Below are 19,906 nucleotides of genomic sequence, written 5' to 3'. Positions count from 1 at the left end.
ATGTAGCCTCTGGCAGTTCAACTGACTGTAGGAGATGGATAGATGCTAGAAGCAAAACCCCTAGCTCACAACCCACTTTCTCTAAGGGATTTAACTGTCAACTAGCTAAAAACAAGACCAGAGCGCAGGAATAAACAAAACCGAAGTAAACGAATACACCAAAAGAAAGGAGGGAACAGCTAAGCACTCCTCCATATTGCCCGATCGAGTTTATCTAAGGCCCCCCCCCATATATTTTGTAGTTACTGACTTTAGCATTAGCTTAATTTCCGCAAGCTGCTTTGGGAACCGGATTTTGGATGAAAAATGAGTTAAGGTAGAGTATCCCTTATCCGAAATGCTTGGGACCAGAAGTGTTTTGGATTTTGGAATATTTGCATATATATGAGATTATCTTGGGGATGGATCCAAATCTAAACATGAAATTCATTTGTTTTATATACACCTTAAACACATAGCCTGAAGGTAATTTTATACAATATTTTAAATAATTTTGTACATGCGGGTCATTGTGGGGTACCTGCTGTTGGTACGACCAGCCTGCACCCATGCCATTTTATTACCCTTTGTGGGCTCTTCAAGTTTTGGAATTTGGAGCATTTTGGATATCGGATTTTCAGATAAGGGATACTCAACCTGTATTAAGTTGAAGCCCAAGGTGGTGTTCCATTAGCATAGCAGCCCTTATGCTCGAATGGTGCTTCAATTTGTGGCTTGGAGGGTGATTTTTGTTATTCCCCCTCCCTTTGCAGATCTCAACTTTCTCCCACACACTGTTCATGAAGGTTCCTTTGACTGCCAAGAGAACAAGGGGGCGGCTGACCAGAAAAGCCTCATTCTGAGAATCTAACTCTTCTCATATTACAGTGGATCCAACCCATAATAAACAACCTATGCGTTCCTTGAAAAATCCACAGGAGGGCTAGCACTATTTAACATAAATGACAGGGACTCAAGGGAATAGCGAACTGGCAAAGTTTGATGGTGAAATTACAAGCTGACTCAACAGCTGCAAAAAGTTCTCTCCCCACTGCTGCAATCTGCAAGGGCAGCTGGTGTCTTTTTTGCAAAAGCAAATAAATGAAATTTAAACAGGGCCATGATGGAGATCTACATAATTAAAACCAGAATTAGCTTTCGTCTAACAATAGTGGTAAGCCTAAACAAGGTCTACTCAGAAGTAAGTCCCATTCAATCCTGAATGACCCAGAATATGGCTGGAAGACAAATGCTAAAAAGCACAATTCCACACAGTAACAGGCGCAAAAATATTTATGAGAAAACTTTATTGACCATCTTAAAGATTCAAACAGTTTTATGATCTTGGTCGCTCCTTCTTGCCTTTGTACAAGGCTAACAGGGAAACATTTGCTACTTTGACGACCTTGAAACGAACTCCAGGAATGTCGCCAACAGCATGACCCTTGCGACCAAAGCCAGCTACCAGAACCTCGTCATTCTCCTGCAATTAAACAATAAAATGTCATTTCATACTAATTCACAGTACAAAGTGGTGTTTACAAATAAACACTGCAGCCAACTTTGAGCTTGGTGACTGTCCAAAATGCGTATTGTAAAATAAACTTAGTTCTTAAAAAAAAAAAATCTTTAGTATTAACTGTGCACACTTGCTTATCTCGCAACAATTATCAATTCTTAAACCACCATACAGAAAGAAAGGTAGTCCCAAAGTTTGTTTGATGTAGCCTTAGAAAACTGAAGTTGTATGCCTTGCATCAATGTTATCATGGGATCCAACTCACTGTATTCTGGGGCAACGGTGCAAAAATCACAAGTGTTACGTCTACCGGATCAGTTCAGTTAACTCAGATTAAAAGTTATTTTAAACAAGATTTTTTTACTGTTTTTCACAGGTTGTGAAAAGGCTCACAGTGTGACTCAAACTTCTACTTGCTGCCTGTTCCAGGGCAATCACTGAAAAAGTTCTGGAAGAGGCCACCATCCTTCTAACTCTCCTGCAGCCAGGGATACAGAGAGGGGGCCTGGCATACTGAATGCAATTGGCAACACAAGCCCATATAGGGAGAGGTGGTCCCTTTGCAGGTTCAGGCTACGTAAGGCTCTAAAAGCTAAACACCTTGAATTGAACCTCAAAACACATTGGCAGCCAATGTAAATGCCAGTGTTATATGCTGAACACTGAATGCCTCAGTCAAGACACAAGGTCACTTTCTAAACCACTTGTCATTTCCGAGGTGTCTTTAAGGGCAGCCCCTTGAAAGCGTACTCGAGTAATCCAGCCTTGAAGTTAAACTACCACGGATCAGTGTGACTAAACTGGCTGAAAACAAAGGTAACAATGCTGGTCTCCTTCTCCATAAAGAGAATCAAATCCAAAGCCTTTCACATGATCTGTCAATGCCAGGACTATCGTAAGGCTTTGCTATTTTATCCTCCTTTCTGCCGTTTACAGAGCAATGAGATGTACTAGTAGAAAAGCTGGTTTTCATGTACAGCTCCTCTGAAGGGCTGGATAAGTTATTTACCTCAATGAAGTTCAAACAACCGTCATTAGGAACAAAGGCTGTTATTTTCTTGCCGTTCTTGATGAGCTGGACTCTGACACACTTCCTGATGGCAGAATTTGGCTGCTTAGCCTCGACACCACTAAAATGGAAATAAAATGAAGAAATATGCATATTTACTGTCAAAACAATGGTATATGGTTAGGATAACAAAATTCATTGAGGTTAGATGCAAGAAGGCATATTTTGCAGAAATACTGAACCTAACAAGAACTATCAGAGGGAATATCTATATATAAGCAAATCTTAGATTCATGGGCAGCCCATTCCTGAGGGGCGGGGGGTATTTCCGCAGCAGCCGGGAGCAGCGCACCCACACCTCCTCTTCAGAGGCTTCCCAGCCGCTGTGGAGGTAAAAAGGGATTTAAAAATTTAAATAGAAAAAAAAGGAAAGGATGTTCCATCCTTTTCTAGTGTCATAGCTGCGCAGTTGTGTGAGAGGGTGCTCCCGGGGCAAATGTTAGGAAGCTGCCCAAAGGCAGCTCCACCCCCGGGAACCACCCCCCCTCATGCCAGCGTGGGCTTTCCCTTCTGGGAAATCCCTCCTTGTGTGCCTGCGTGTTTGCCCCTGTGCCACCTTATTCCGTTATAAGGTAGCACTTACACCGGTGCGGGGTCAAGCTGGCTCCTAAGGAGCTTTGCCCCCATCTTCAGGAATGGGCTCTTAGATGAGAAACCATTCAAGAGACAACAGTTGTGAATAAAAGTTCTGAAGTCTTACTTAAGGCACCTGAACTCTTCAGTAGAGGTTCAAAAGTGCCAACACTACTTTAAGGTACATTAACTTTACATGTTATTTTTTTCCTCTAGAGAAAAAGTTATATAATTTAAACGTAATTTCAAATGAAGAGGCTAACTACATTAAGTAGCAATAGTCTTTATCCATTTCTTTCTTTTATTGGTCTTCATTCATTTTCCTGCACAAATGCTTACTACAAAATCCCCCCCCCCAAAAAAAACCCAAAACCTAGAAAGTCAGTATGTTAGGTTGGGGGCTGATATTTTCTAGTGCTAGCACTGATAAGGTTTCCTAATGACTGGGTGCTAAAAATGCAATAAATGCTAACAATGTATTTGTGATCACATATACTTAAACACACTTAAGATGCATTTATCGCCAGTTCGATTGTACAGTGCAACACTCTTTACAGGAACTGGGATACGTGCTTTCAGTCAAAAGAGATACCATCAAGAATTATGAAATGAAACTCACACTTTTTCCAGGACTATTCCTTTTGCATGGGAAGCTCCCCCAAAGGGGTTGGCCTTCAGAGCTGTGCCCAGGTGAGCCTTCTTATACTGCTTGTCATGCCACTTCTGATCCCGGCGGTGACTGCGCAGCTTCCTGGCGGTACGAAGCCCACGACACTTACCTAAGGACCAGCGCATTAGAAAACATTAAGATGGCAGCAAACAAATTAATAGAATTTACATGCCTCTATCCAACTATCCCAACTCTTTTATGAGCTATAAAAAGATTCATGGCACCCAATATGCTAACTAACATTTATGCTGTCCCTTCATTAAATGCCTTTAAATATGGACTCTGGTTGCTCCAACAGAACCACAGCTACACCACTGAGGACAACAGGTAAAAAAAAAAAAAAGGAGGGCAACACTGAAGCATTACAAACAGAACCTTTCATGAAGCTCAACTTCTACTATCTTATCTCCATAGTATCTTTATGTAATGTTATAACTGTCAGAGCAAATCTGAAGATGGGGCCTTCAACAGTCTCCACAGACAGCTTATGTGAGGTATTGGAATCGCTTGTTTCTCTACTTTTTGTTCACCTGGTGTAGTTGAATGAATTGCTCGTTCTTGGGTGTGTTGGATTAGGACCTAGGTTCATGGTGACTTTGGACTAGCCACTCTCTGCCTAGGAATGCCACATACCCACTTCCAGCAGGAGGGCTTCCATCAATCCTCCCTGCCTCCCACCACTGCTCAAATGAGCAGCAGGAGGAAATGGGGAGGCAGAAACGGCATCCTGTGCCTCCGCTTCTACATCTTCACCCAGCTAGCTACCCCTAACTCTTTCTGAGCCTGACAGGCCTTGTGTGTGGTAAGTGCCGTCAAGTCGCTTCTGACTCATGGCGACCCTATGAATCAATATCCTCCAAAATGTCCTATCTTTGACAGCTTTGCTCAGATCTTGCACATTTGAGGGCTGTGGCTTCCTTTATTGAGTCAATCCATCTCTTATTGGGCCTTCCAGGATTTACAGTTATTATGGGGATAAAACTGGGGAGAGGAGGAAGGTATGACCACCACCCTGAGCATCTCTGGAGGAACGACAGAACAAAAATATAAGCTGCAGCTAAAAATCAAATGATTTTGCTACTTCCTGAGTTGATACACTGAATAACGAGATGCAAGCCTTCTCTTTCTCCAAAGGGAAGCCACATCAAATGGGAAAACGGTCGATCAAAATTTGGACACATCACAATTTTGGGGGGAATGGGAGGCTTGGAAAACATACTGTGAGAATTACTTTTTAATGGGACCATTTAAAGGATATTCACTGATCTAATCCCTTATTCATACTTTGTGTTAATTTTTATATTAGGTATATTAGGTATTGATTACATAATGTTGGATAAGACAAGAATAGATAAATTAAAATAATATTGGGATTAGTCCTGTTGGCAAAAGATTATACAATTTAATTTTAGACAGAGAGGGGGAAGTCATTTAATTGTTAAATTAGAACAATATTTATCTTTTCATTATTATTATTACTATTATATTGTCTTTATGGAAATATTAAATGAAGAAAAATAAAAAATTATTTCAAAAAAACTGGATAAGACAAGAATAAATTAAAATAATATTGGGATTAGTCCCGTTGGCAAAAGATTATACAATTTAATTTTAGACGGAAGAGGAGGAAGTCATTTAATTGTTGAATTAGAACAATATTTTTTTATCTCTTCATTATTATTATTATATCATCTTCGAGGTATCCTAGAAGAAGGGCCTGACGCCACTCTGTCACACGCAGGCCTGCCTCCAAGGAAGCTGCCCGCGTGGCCTCCTCCTCCAGGGATCTTGAACCGCCCCTTCTCAGGAAAGAAGGGGCGGGAGGGCCCCGCCGCCCATCCAGACGCATAAAGCGACCTTTCCCACGCAGCAGCGGCCGCCACCGCCTCCGCTCTTTCCCCCAACGGGCCGCTCCCCGGCCGGAGCCACTCACCCATCCCGCCGAGCGCCGGTCCCGAGGAGGAAAGAGAAAGACCCACAATCCAGCGCGGCACACTCTCCCCGCTCCAAGGACCTCGCTCCCGAGGGGAGGGCTGGCTAAGCTAGTGCCTGGCCGCAGAGGCATTACCCAACAGGCTTTTTTGTTGTTGGATTGGGCGGATAAGGGCTGTGCGGTGCATTGTGGGAACTGTAGTCCACAGCTTGCCCAGCCCATAGTCGGAAGGCGGACTTTCTCTGCATTATTGGCTCTCCGTGAAGTGCGTGTTAAGTGCCGTCAAGTGGCTTCCGACTCATGGCGACCCTATGAATGAAAGTCCTCCAAAATGTCCTGTCTTTGACAGCCTTGCTCAGATCTTGCAAATTGAGGGCTGTGGCTTCCTTTATTGAGTCCGTCCATCTCTTGTTGGGTCTTCCTCTTTTCCTGCTGCCCTCAACTTGTCCTAGCATGACTGTCTTTTCCAGTAGTAGAAAAGGGCAAGAGTCCAGTAGCACCTTAAAGACTAACAAAAAATATTTTCTGGTAGGGTATGAGCTTTCGTGACCCACAGCTCCCTTCTTCAGATCTGGGTCACGAAAGCTCACACCCTACCAGAAAATATTTTTGTTCGTCTTTAAGGTGCTACTGGACTCTTGCTCTTTTCTACTACTGCAGACAGACTAACACGGCTACCCACTGTGAATTGGCCTTACACTGGAGTAACCCTTCCATCGCACTGTATGTGCCTTCAGCGCCAATAGCGCCTTTCAAACGAAAACCAGCAGCTCGGACTCTGCTTGGCTCTCGTGTCTCCACCCCCCCCCCCAATATGGGATCTTAAACTTGGGGAAACGCTCCAATGATTCCACGCTTCTCATGTCAGCACGTGTCACTCCGCTCAGTCGCTTCGGTGAGGCGGCTAAGGGTCAGGCGCGAGGATAGTCGCCCTGCGGGGGTCCTCACTGAGGCTCCAAGGCGCTGCCGCGGGGGCTTGTGGGTCTTTCTCTCTTGACCTTCGCGGCGGTATGGGTGAGTGTGCAAGCTGCCGGGGGGGGTGCGTGGGGGGGGGGCGGCAGTGGTTGCGTGTCTCGGGCCATTTATGCACGGGAGGCCATTTATGCCTTGGCTTTGCTGCTCTTTAGTTGCACATTTCCCCCCCCCCATCCGAATTCTCATAACTCAACAATAAGCCCCCCCCCATGCAGAGGTATGAGAATTTGGATGGGGGGAAATGTGCAACTAAAGAGCAGCAAATCCAAGGCATAAATGGCCTCCCGTGCATAAATGGCCAATAAGCCCCCATGCAGAGGTGTGAGAATTTGGATGGGGGAAAATGTGCCAATAAGCCCCCATGCACATCCCCCCCATCCGAATTCTCATAACTCAACAATAAGCCCCCCCCCCCAATGCAGAGTTTGGAGAAATCGGATGGGGAAAATGTGCATCCAGAGAGCGGAATATCCAAGGCAAAACCCTCCCATGCATAAATGGCCAATAAGCCCCCATGCAGAAGTATGAGAATTTGAATGGGGGGAAATGTGCATCCAGAGAGCAAGGCAAAACCCTCCAAGGCAAAACCTCCCATGCATAAATGGCCAATAGCCCCCATGCAGAGGTATGAGAATTTGGATGGGGAAAATGTGCATCCAGAGAGCGGCAAAACCTCCCGTGCATAAATGGCCAATAAGCCCCCATGCAGAGGTATGAGAATTCGAATGGGGAAAATGTGTATCCAGAGAGCGGAATATCCAAGGCAAAACCTCCCGTGCATAAATGGCCTCTGATAGCTTATCCAGGATAGGCGAGGCGGCGGGGGGCTTGACGCTGGAGATGGGTTTCTCCACTTCTGCAAGTGGTGGATGCCTGCCTTGGACGCTTCTTCACGCATACGGCTCCCATGTGGTTGTAAAAGGTACCCAGGAGAAGTTCTCGATTTAGCTGCCAATATGTTTTGGGGTTCAATTTTATTTATAACCCGCTCCGACTCGCCATAGTATCCCCACTATTAGAAAAAAAACCTATCTGTTTATTCTAACAAATATAAACTTGGAAAACTACCGGTGGATGAACACTTCAACCACAAGACAGGTTGCCAAATTTTGCGCTGCGGAGATTAAAGTATGCAGTAAATTAAAAAGCAAAGATGCAGATAAAGTTTGAGCTTAAACTACTGGATTTCAAAAGTGGAGAAACCTGATGGCTTTGTTTATAGGAAACAGACAATTGTTAAATTACTATGCAGTAATTTATTTTAATATTGATAAGTTTTTGTATCCTATTTTGTTTGAAACGTTGTAAGATTGTTACATATAGTGTGTATTTATTAGTCTTTGATTGCAAATAAAATTCATTCATTCAGCTGATGTTGGCTGATTTGTGATCATTACAAAGAAAGAAATTGATGTGATGAACTCTTATGCTGGGGCACATTTTGTTAGGCTTAAGGTGTTGCTGGACTCCTGTTTTATTACACCAGAATGAAAGGGCTCTGTTGGGTGCTTGTGTTGTGGCCGGGTCTTGTACCTACCTGCAGGGTGGCTGTGGTTCATGGAGCAGAGCCAAGTGTACCACTTCTGCACCTGAAGCGGTACACTTCATTTCATCGCCTTGGCCTTCTGCTGCTTCGCTTTCCGGATTGTGTAAACCAGACTTTTTCCGTTTTGGCTCTCCATTTGCCTTCTAGGTAAGTGTCGTGGGCTTCGTACCGCCAGGAAACTGCGCAGTCACCGCCGGGATCAGAAGTGGCATGACAAGCAGTATAAGAAGGCTCACCTGGGCACAGCTCTGAAGGCCAACCCCTTTGGGGGAGCTTCCCATGCAAAAGGAATAGTCCTGGAAAAAGTGTGAGTGAAGCCTTGACAATGATGGTGGGGGGGCCTGTGAATTCTTACTTTTTGCCCCATAGTAGAAACGACCTCAGGACACCTTAGAACAGTATACTTCTGCCATGTTATTTTATGTTTATCTTGCCTCTCATCCACTTAGCTTAGCGTATGTGCATCTGGTTCCAAGCTTCTGTATAATTATATCCTTCTCATACCTTTGATATCTTTTTGTTTAGATAGACAGTGTGAGTTGCTGTATCTATAATGTGTAGATTACAGTTTTGCAACCCTATTCTATTTGTGTATACTTGTACATTGTTCCCATTGAGTTCAGTAGGTTTTATTCAAAAACAAGGATGTACAGATTACAGATGACAACTTGACTAATTGTTGAATTGAGTCCCCCTTTAACATTTCTAAAACTGCACCGCTTCTAGGGGTGTTAGGAATGCACTCTCTTTCTAGAAAGTTATTTTCATTCTATTGCACTAGAGTTCTACATTTAATAACTGGAATAATCAATATAAGCCTTTAAAAATTGTAACTTCAGCATACTTGCCACAGAACCATCTTTTAACCTAGCTAAAAAGGGGATGCTAGTAGACTATCAGAAGCTGTTGTTTGTCTGAAACGTCTTTCAAATTTAATATACATAATTTACCTTAATACAAAGTAAGATTTTTGGGGGGTTGGTTTTACTGTATATAAAATTAAGGCTTCGAGTAAGTTGCATTGAGTTCAGGATACTTCTGAGGAAGGTCTTTCTAATCCTTTGATCTGGCTATTTATAAACCGTGCTCTGTGCATTGTCCTTTCAGCACTACGCCAGTGTCACTTTTTCTAAAACACCACTACTGGAAATATTTTGTGTTAAAGACTTTGGATTTCATTTTAGTCTTAAGACGAATTTAAGTCCTAGCTGTGATCTTGAATATGGGTAATTATGTATTTAGTTACTAAATTTGCAGAAATATTTTTGTAACCGCATCTCTCTTCACTTCATATGTTTCAGTGGTGTGGAGGCCAAGCAGCCGAATTCGGCCATCAGGAAGTGTGTCAGAGTCCAGCTCATCAAGAATGGCAAGAAAATAACAGCCTTTGTTCCTAATGACGGTTGTTTGAACTTCATTGAGGTACTTGCATTTTTTGGAACAATTAAGAATAGCATTGGTTGACATATAGTACTGTAGTAGAAAATAGCAAGAGTCCAGTAGCGCCTTAAAGACTAACAAAATTTCTGGCAGGGTATGAGCTTTTGTGAGGCTCAGCTCACTTCTTCAGATACTGTAAGTTTTAATGAGGGAAAGGGATATCTTTGGCTGTATAATTGTTGTGAATAAGCATTTCTTGTTTTTCTTTTTATGCTGTAGGAAAATGATGAAGTCCTGGTAGCTGGCTTTGGTCGCAAGGGTCATGCTGTTGGTGACATCCCAGGAGTTCGCTTCAAAGTTGTCAAAGTAGCCAATGTTTCTCTATTAGCTTTGTACAAAGGCAAGAAAGAGAGACCGAGATCATAATTCCTGTGCTGCTTAGGTCTCTAATAAACATCTGTGTTTTACAAAGGGCTTCTATGGACTGTTTTATAATTGTGTAGTGTTTTATAACATGGAGGAATTATCCTATAAAAACTTGAGCAAATTGGGTTACGTGAGCAAATATCTTGAGCAAATTGAGTTACGTGAATCTTCTGAATGGACTCACATCCTGATTGCAAACTTGTTTAGTCTCAAGTAACCGCAGTGAATTCAAGGAATCTTACTTACTAGTATTGCAGTCTAACAGTGCAATCCTGTGCAGAGTTACTGTAGTCTAGGTTTAGCCTCGGGTAACTCTCTATAGCAGTGGTGTCAAGCATAAGGCCCAGGGGCCATATCTGCCCCCTTGAGAGCTCTTATCCGGCCTGCGAGCCAGCCAAGTCAGCCCCCTCCCCCCCTCAATCTGGGCTGGTGAGGCATGGCCCGACCAAATGACATTTATGTCATATCTGGCCCTTGTAACATTTGAGTTCGACACCCCTGCTCTATAGGATTGCAGTGTAAGTTGCAAAAGACTGTTTCTTAACCAAAAATTTAAACTGCTAGTTTAAATCTCAACATATTAATGAGCATTAAAGAAATATTGAGATGGAGTATGTTGAAAAGACTTGCATAGCATCATGTCCGGTTCATTTATTTAATTATGTAACTGAAAGGATGGAAGTATTTCTGCTGGTGGGAAAACTGGAAGATTTAAGCCAATATATTTGCTCACATGTGATTCTTGCTGCAGTCTTAGAGGCTTGGTGTGATGTGTTCACGTTGATTAGTTTAATAGTGTGATCTTGCATACGTTGTCTCAGAAACCAGTTCTGTTAAAATCTGTGAGATCTTATACAGGATTCGGCGTGGTGAATAATTCCTGACTCTGGAGTGATGCATGAAGATTTCCTTTAAATTTTAAGTTAACATTCACATGCTGAAGTTAACAGAGAAATTGGGGCTGAGAGCAATCTAATCATATAAATGGATTTATTCAGTCAGACAGTCTAATCCAGCTTCAGAGGATATCTGTAGCAGCAGTTAAGTATTCTGATCTATGTTTGTCCTGGGTTCTTGGCAGTATCCTCCATGTATTACAGCATTAGTTGGACAACATTAAGCGCTTACAGGTACCAGTCCTGCCATGCATCAGCGAATGGCTAATTGGGACAGAATACTATTGTATCTGGTAAGGTAGTATCCACTTTGTATTGCTAGAGCCAGAACACCTGACCCAGGCATCAGGTCTTTTTAAAGATTTTTTACTTCATTTATACCCTGCTTTTCTCCCTAGTGGGGACCCAAAATGGCTTACATAATTTCCTCTTATCCTGACAACAACCCTGTGCGGGAGGTTAGACTGACTTAACATAAGAAAGGCTCTGCTGGATCAGACCAAGGTCCAGCAGTCTGTTCACAGTGGCCAACCAGGTGCCTCTCAGAAGCCCCCAAACAAGGCAACTGCAGCAGCACCATCCTGCCTGTGTTCCACAGCACCCAATATATTCGGCATGCTCCTCTGATCATGGAGAAAATAGGTATGCATCATGACTAGCATCCATTTTAACTAGTAGCCATGAATACCCCTCTCCTCCATAAACATGTGACTAATCCAAGGTCACCTAGCAAACTTCCATGGCAGAGTGGGGATTCGAACCTGGTTCTCCCAGATTCTAATCCAACAAGCAGCAAGATAGGCCCATAAGCACAGCTAGGATTACTTTGGGTACAGCACATTTAATGCAATATTTGTCGCAACCTTCACTAAGCACAGATGAAAGTACAGTGGAGGAAGGATATGCATGTGGAGATGCTAGCTAACATCTTATACAGCTGCAGTGTTTGGACGTCATTAGTAACACTTGTGCAAGACCATGGTCCAGAAACAGCTGTTAACTCAGAATACATTGTGCACAGTCCCTAAGCCAAATAGCTTTTACTTAATTAGCATATTTCGATGTCTCTTTTTCAGGAAACCTGCCTGATGGCAGTTATAAAATATAACATAATAAAAATAGAACATTAAAAAAAGCTTAAAATCTAGCACTGAAAACCCAGTCACAGCATAAAAATATAGGAGTGTAAAAAGCACTTTTCAGACTAAAGCACACTAAAATGGTTTTGAAAGGCTGCTTAATTAAAAGCCTGGATGAACAGAAACCTTTTGCCCTGGCACCTAAAAGAGAGCAGCGTAGGTGCCAGGTGAGCATCAAGCAGAGGCGTTTTCCATAAGTGAGATGCCGCTACTGAACAAGCCCTGTCTCTGCTGGGTGCTCCACCTTACATCTGGAGGCGGGGGGGTGGGGTACAGAGACCAGAGCTTGTGAGGCAGATCTTGAAAGGTGGGCTGGACAATATGGGATTTAGCATAAAGAACATAAATGTTCCACTGTGTACCTATTCAAGTGGTAGTAATCTGAGTATTACCACAGATGTGAAATACATTTCCTGATGTATACCCATAAAGAAACAGCTCTTAAATATATTTTTTTATTTGCAGTCATAGACCATCAAACAGATCGAGTTTACCTAGCTAAATAATATAGGGTAAAACAAGTACAGAGTACAATTGTAATTAAAATGCTTAAAAATGACAAATTTGCAGAGATACATAGCTAGTTAATATCAGACCAAACAAATACTGAATATCATTAAAATTATAATGCTTATTAATAGCAAAAGATAAAGGATAAATCTGTCAAAAATAAACATACTTACAATATAGATACATACAGTACACATCGACTATTTCCTTTACTAATAGTCTTAAGCGATCTCTGCCTTATTTTAATTGCTAGCCAAGCAAATCTGGCCATGCTAGCAGCTCTTACATTGCATCCTTGATTGCTGTCTATGACAAGAAGTTTGAATGGGTCCCCAAAACATGGGCCTGGGACAGTAACAAACATAACCTGAGCTCACAATGCCCAACAAAGAAACTGCAAATGGTCTCATACATGGTTGATGGGAGAGCTACCTGTTTCTTTGCTCAACTTAAAGGGAATGTGGTAACAGGATGGGAACTTGTCTCAGATATGCCTTTTGATTCCCCTGGGAGTGATGGAAAATAAGAAGATGTGTAGCAGGTCCAAATAAGTAGCAATGTTGTACCAGGGAAGAAGAAAGTGATCCCTGTGAGAGATTTCTACATTCAAAGCTCTTTTCACTTATGTCTTCTTGAGGGCCTAGTCACGCTTACAAATTATCCATGCTTAAAGTGGTAGACTCTGGTGCAGTATCATTCCATGATTGTAAATGTAGGGTGTATATAATCACTGAGCACAGCTGGTTATTCTGGGTTCGTCAACATATAATCCTGGTTTGATTTGAAGTTTGCTGAGTGGGGCTTCATGTTCAGATCTCTTGCTAAAAATGCAATATGAGGGGGAAAGGGTGGAATCAACTGATGTTATGAGAAAGTGTTTAATTAGCCTCTGTTTTCTGCATTTATTTAGACTGCAGACTTCTAAAGCTTCCAAAATAGTTTTCTGCCAGGAAGAAATAAGAAACAATAAATTAGGGGTTAGTGGAAACTTCTCTGTTATCTTCCCTGCGTTTCTCCACTACTTCCACCAATATATTAATGGTGTAAGACCCAGGCTAAATATTCTGTCAGGAGAATGGAAGTTTCCTGCCTTCCCCCCACACCACATTGCAGCCCACTGATTTCCACAAAATGTTCCTAGGACCTAGTAACTCTTACCTTCCAATGGCCTTTCTTTAGTTTTTACACTATAGCCTAGGCCAGTGGACCGCAATCCCAGTGAGTCAACTGGGAAAAGTTCATAAATGATGCTGCAATGACTTTGATAAGAAGCCTTCCAGTATGAGACAGGTAAGGCTGGAGGGACCTAGGGATCAGACGAGACCTGTGCCCTTAAGACTTCGGCCATTTATGCTTGGTAATTAGCACGTTCCAAGCTGAAGTGCTGCGCATATTGTTTTGAGTTTTACACGCTGAACCGTCATTCAGGAAGTGATTACAAACGGCGCATACCTGCTTCGCATTTCTTAAGAGCCCCTTTATCACAACCTTTTGTATTTGCTCTGCCTCGAAGAATCCCCTCAAGGAAGCATGCAAAATCACAGCTGCGCATTAGCTATGCAAACGGTGGTTGCTAATGGAACGAACGAAGGAGCAGGCAAGTGGGGGTGGTGGAATTTCTCCTTTTGGGTCAGAACAGTGAATAGGCATTTTAAAGGTTGCATTTAAAAGAGCTTTGAGCAAGCATCAAAATTAACCCTGCATAAATGGCCACTGTAACTGGTGAAACCTGGCAATAGACTAATGGAAATGAATTTACACTGAAACAATAGCAATATGCTGGTCCTGTAGCAAATTATTTATTACAGTATAGATAAATTTAGGTCATGTTGTGCTGATAACAACAATGTAGCTTAAATTTATCTATACAATTCTTTGATAAGATGGATACATTATTAGATCTTGCTTTCTGTAAAAATGCTTGCATATGAGAAATCTTGGGGTGGAGAAATGCCAAGGCAGCAATTTCCAAACTGCTTACTATAGTGTAGTGCCATTGACTTTGGGAGGAGTTCAAGGAGATATGTTTTTTTAAAAGAGTGGATTGATGGTTGCAGTCAAAGAAATTTTTTTAATGAAAAGTTTCAGGGATGCAGCTGGTAACATTTTGAAAGTTTAAAAACAAATGTTTTAATTATAAGTCATTTGAATTGTACAAATGGAAAGAGACTTAATATACATGAAATTGTATGCTAGGGGTTATTAGGAAAGGGACTGAAAATAAAACAGCCGGGATCACTATGCCCACTAACCTCTATAATGACTTTTTCTGAATGTGAAATACTGTAAACAGTTCTGGTCACTCAAACTCAAAAAGTGCTAAAAAGCATAAAGCAAAAGTAACAAAAAACAACAACAACAACCAAGGAGCTGAAGTACCTTCCCTAAAATGAAAAGCTCAAAGAATCTGGGGTTTTTCAGTTTAGAAAAAACAAATGGAGGACCTGCGAGGACTTATGTGGGGCATCTCATTTGTCCCCCCCCCCCGACTATTTCCCTTCCCTGAAAGCTCCCATAGCCTCTCCCCTTTTCCTACGTCCTTCAATCCTTCCCATTCACCAGGCAACCTACCTTTATCTACCCCCCTCATCTTCAGCTTTCCCTCCTTCCCTCCCCTGGGAGCCTCTTCCTAGGAAAACTCTGGCCAAGATGCTTGAGGCCATCCACCAGACCTTCTCGCATGACAGAGAATCTAAAAGGACTTGCAGGGGGAACCTCACTTCCCTCCTATATTCCTTCTGCATATTGTTTCCTCTTTCTCTCTCTCTGGCAGCCCCCATATCCTCTCCCCTTTCCCTGCTTTCTTCATATTGACCAATCTACCTTTTATCTGTCCTCCACCTTCAGCTAAATACTTCACTTATACCCCACCTTTCTCCACAATGAGGACTCAAAACAGCTTCCATCATTGTCCTCTCCATTTTATCATCACAACAACCCTGTGTGGTTGGTTAGGCAGTCAGTGTGTGACTAGACCAAGGTCACCCACCCATAACCAACTGGAAATTTGAATCTGGATCTCCCAGGTCCTAGTCTGAAACTCTAGCCGCTATACGACGCTGGCATCCATGTGGTGGCTGCTTTTGAACAGTAGCAAGCTTCCAGTCTTGGATGTGTCATAAATGGTGTGGTAGCCAGTCATCGGGTGGTTGCTGCTGGCCGTGGCTCAATGAGTCTTCCCTCAAAGGCCAAAACAGACCTGGAAGGGTACCGCTCCCTTCCCTTGCCTTTTGTTGACTGAAATCAGTGTTTGAACTCTGTCGTTTCTGTTGTGGTTGCTGAGCAAAGGCCACAGAGAACATTTGTTTCTTAAAGCTCGGTGATGGTTATAGGTGTTGGATGCCTTTAAAAGAGGGATTGTACAAGTTTATTTAAAATATTTATATGTCCATCTTTTTTCTGAACATCTCAGGACCCAGTGTGGGCAACAGTAATGTAAATACAGTATAAAACAATTGGGTACCATTAAAACCGATATAAAACACATTGAAACAATATTTAAGAAGAAGAAGAGTTGGTTTTTATAGGCCAACTTTCCCTACCACTTAAGGAAGAATCAAACCGGCTTACAATCATCTTCCCTTTCCCACAACAGACACCCTGTGAGGTAGGTGGGGCTGAGAGAGTGTGACTAGCCCAAGGTCCTTCCTTCAAAGTCTTGTCTATTAGCAGAACATGAGACTAATTAATGGTCATGGGGGGGGGGGGAAATAGCACACGTGTGAACACCTGAGATGTGAGCAAATCTGCAAGTCCCTCCTTTTTGCTCCATGAAATATTCACAAATAGTAGTTTTTAGTTTTTTTTTTCATTTCTAAGATTTTGTATTTTCCTGCAAAACTTTATCCTTAAGGCATGTATGACATCAACACTCACTGGACTTTCTTTTTGTACCCTAAACCTTTGACAGGCAAATGGCAGAAAAGGTGGGGCAGCTTGTGACTATATGCCAAGTCCCCCCCCCCACATTTTTTTTTAGTATAAAAAGTAACCCCCACTTCTCACCCAGCCATCTGGTACTAGGGGATAAAGACTTCCAGGACCTGAGAACATTTCATTTCTCAGATGCTACATTTCTAAAGCATTTTGTTTTTTATAAGTGGTGAAGTGCAAAGAAGTAAATAAGATCACAAGATTTCATCCTGTATTAATTAATCTGAACCCAATCCCTTCTGGAGACTCCATCTGTTCTACCATCCTGTTTCTGACAATGACCAGTCAGATGATTTTAGGTATTCCACAAAGAAGATGCAAAGCCAACAGCCTTCCCCTGCTCTTTCACCCACCAAAGGGATTCTGCTTCAGAATCGTAACAGCCCCTTAGTTAGCATAGCTAAATGCCACAGTTCTGTTCTTGGAAATCCTAGCACAGACTAAAGCTGCTCAAGTGTATATTCTAAAAAGAATGAGGTCAATTGCTTGGGCAAGGGGATTACAAGTAGAAAAAATATTAATAAATCATAACAATCATGTACTGCTCTTTTGAAACCTCTTTCAAAGGAGGAGGAGGAGTTGGTTTTTATATTCAACTTTCTCTGCCACTTAAGGGAGACTCAAACCAGCTTACAATCACTTTCCCTTCCCCTCCCCACAACAGACCCCCTGGTAGGTGGGACTGAGAGAGCTGTGACTAGCCCAAGGTCACCCAGCTGGCTGTAACAGTTCAGTCAGGCAGACTGACAGTGACATCCTAAGCAGACTTTCAGCTTTCTAAGTCCATTGAGATCAATGAGTTTACAAGAGCGTAACTCTGGTTAGGATGGCTCTACAGCGCTTCTACCCCAAGCGGAACTGGTGTTAAAGAGCTGGGCAGTGTGGCTGTGGGACAGAGTCTTTGAACTAGGCTTCCATTGTATCTGTGGGAGACCCAAGATATGAACTAGATAAGAATCTTCCAGCTGACGCTATTAACTCTTGTGCTACAACTGCATTCTCACTTCTTTATTCTCACAAATCCAAATCATGTCAGATTTTTGCACTTTTTAGTGCGTATCAATAGAGCTGGTGTGAAACAACCTAAATTTCTTGTCCTTTTGTACTGTTTTGAGAACGTTTTCAAAATCAATAAGACCAATGAGAATCTTTCCTCTTCTCTCTCAGTATTTTATAGAGAAATGTGGACATCCCCCACCTTTAGCAACTTTTTGTGTCGTCCTCCTTTTATAAGAACACCAAATGTGGATTAAGAGTGTTAAGTGGTAATAATTCTCTACTAACATTTTGAGATCTGCCTGATAAGTTCCTTCCTCTGCTCTTCCGTTATTCTGTTCCAAATCTTAAAAGAATAATTGTAGCCAGTTCCACCGCCTTTTTATTCTCTCCTTTTACAATCTTTATTCTGATAAATGAATGTTTTGGCTTTTTTTTTTTTAAAGGAGCATTGTGCTTTGCCTCTGCAATTGTAAAAGTGGGGTCACATGCTCGAATTTCATTGTTAAGACCTGCATTTGGATTTCTCTTCACAATGGTGGTGTCATGGTGAGCACAGGCTGCCGAAGGATTTTGAGATTATCATATACTCTCTGTATCACTCAAGGAAAAAATAATTAAAGATGGTAAATCCCAAAGCTTAATGGCTGCAGATGCTAAAGCCCCTGCTTAATCTTATATCTAGGCTGCATTTGACTGGCATACTCAATCAGTTATTTCTTCTACAATCACACCAGTAGGTATGTGTGACACTAACTAGCAAGCAAGAAAGATAGCCATATTCCAGGCTGCCTACTTTGGACTTGCAGAAACCATAACTTCTGTGGCAAAACACTCAATCAAAATAAATAATGGAAACCACTCATGTAAAATTAATTGATAAGGTTTGCTAGGGTTTAGGATGATGACCAAGCGCTTTGCTGATTTACTTCTGAGTTATGGCAGCTAATGGCAAAGATAACATGCTATGGCAGCATAGACTTGGGGGGCATTAGTGGCACACTGTAGGCAGAGCAGGACTTGAATAAGCCATGCAGTCCATGATAAGACTCCAACCCTGGTATAATGTTATCAGCAAAACCTCTGTCATAGTTATAGAGGACCACGCAATGCAAGGGAAAGCACTAAGTGGCCCCTCAACACCACAGTTTAGGATGCTGACTGCGCCTGCAGCCCATTAGAGTCCCCCACCAGAAGCTAGTCACAGCCCCACCAAGCCCCAAATGAAACCCAGCCAGGACACCCGTAGCTCACATGATAGGGTGTCCAGCAGACATCTATATCTCTCTGGCCAATGTCACACACATTGAGAGTATGGAGCCTTGCACTTTGGTGGTGAGAATTGCACACAAAGGGTATTTGGAATAACAGAAGGGCGATTAGCACAAATTCCTCTTGCCTGGCCAAAGGCTGGTACTCACAAGCTTCACCACTCTTGCTGGGACCAAATCCTTGGTAGGAGGGGTTTGGGATAGCCCAAAGTTTTTGGATGTGCTAAATGAGCTCCAGGAGCATGAAAATGCTGTGGGTGGATCGGCCATGTTTCACCCCTATTTACCTGGTCCTACAGATGATCTGGGAGTGCTGTGTGTTAGTGAATCGCATGATGGCTTTGATAGACTGGCTTTTAAAGAGACATATGGGAAAACTATATTTATTTGCAAGTCCTGTGCCTTTTTAGCCAACACTTGTCATTCATTTCAGTGCATTTGTGTCCTGGACATGTTCCCCAAAGACTGTGCTCTCTTTCTGTATATTTTAATTGAGCTGTTCTGCCCATGCTTAAGTGATCTCCCCATGCTATTAAGGAAGGATTAGCATTGAAGCAAATACATTAACTGCATTTATGTTTGGAAGGGCTAGCTTTAAAACACTGTATTAAAAGATCAGTCTCATATTAGCGGCATTTTACTCAAGTTTTCCACGGTCTCTAATCCTTCCCTAACGACAATTACAGGTTGCAAAGGGAAGCTGGTTGTTTTCAAGAGAGAAAGACAGCGAAGACAGCCTTTTATTATGTATAGACAGTACATGGCAACTCATGTGGTGTCCAAAGTTGCTTCCTATTGGTTGGTTCTGCTGTCCATCACATGTATCCTGAGAATACTGGCTCAGGTTTCTTTGCTACACATGAACAGATGTGCTGGGTCTGGAGGGACGGATTCTTCTGCTCTCAATGGAAAGCAACAGCACCTTTGGGCTTTTTCTTTTCTTTTTCTGTGTGGGATTTACAACATCCATGGATCAATTTTTGGGAAGAATGGAGAGGAGGTTAGTGATTTTATGCCTTTGAATAAAAAGCATGGCTATTGAATGAATGGTGTGTATGTTGAGCCTGCATGGTGGGGCTAGAATTTTTTTT

The 19,906-nt window shown here is 42.3% G+C and overlaps 2 protein-coding genes across 2 annotated transcripts; one reads left to right on the top strand and one right to left on the bottom strand.

Annotated features, from left to right (window-relative positions):
* Positions 1 to 1,270: 1,270 nt before the first annotated feature.
* Positions 1,271 to 3,949, bottom strand: LOC130476665 (40S ribosomal protein S23). The gene is made up of 3 exons (XM_056848631.1): positions 3,760 to 3,949; positions 2,508 to 2,628; positions 1,271 to 1,462 (listed from the first exon to the last, which is right to left on the bottom strand). The coding sequence occupies exons 1-3, from the start codon at positions 3,933 to 3,935 to the stop codon at positions 1,316 to 1,318; spliced, it is 444 nt and encodes a 147-aa protein (XP_056704609.1). The 5' UTR covers positions 3,936 to 3,949; the 3' UTR covers positions 1,271 to 1,315.
* Positions 3,950 to 4,039: 90 nt separating this feature from the next.
* LOC130477021 (40S ribosomal protein S23-like) lies at positions 4,040 to 10,100 on the top strand. The gene is made up of 4 exons (XM_056849013.1): positions 4,040 to 4,137; positions 8,377 to 8,571; positions 9,566 to 9,686; positions 9,924 to 10,100. The coding sequence occupies exons 1-4, from the start codon at positions 4,040 to 4,042 to the stop codon at positions 10,068 to 10,070; spliced, it is 561 nt and encodes a 186-aa protein (XP_056704991.1). The 3' UTR covers positions 10,071 to 10,100.
* Positions 10,101 to 19,906: the final 9,806 nt, after the last annotated feature.

Source organism: Euleptes europaea, chromosome 4, assembly GCF_029931775.1.
Source record: "Euleptes europaea isolate rEulEur1 chromosome 4, rEulEur1.hap1, whole genome shotgun sequence".
In the NCBI taxonomy this organism is placed as follows: Eukaryota; Metazoa; Chordata; class Lepidosauria; order Squamata; family Sphaerodactylidae; genus Euleptes; species Euleptes europaea.
Note: the sequence above shows the minus strand (reverse complement) of the source record. Positions and strands in the feature narration are given on the sequence as shown.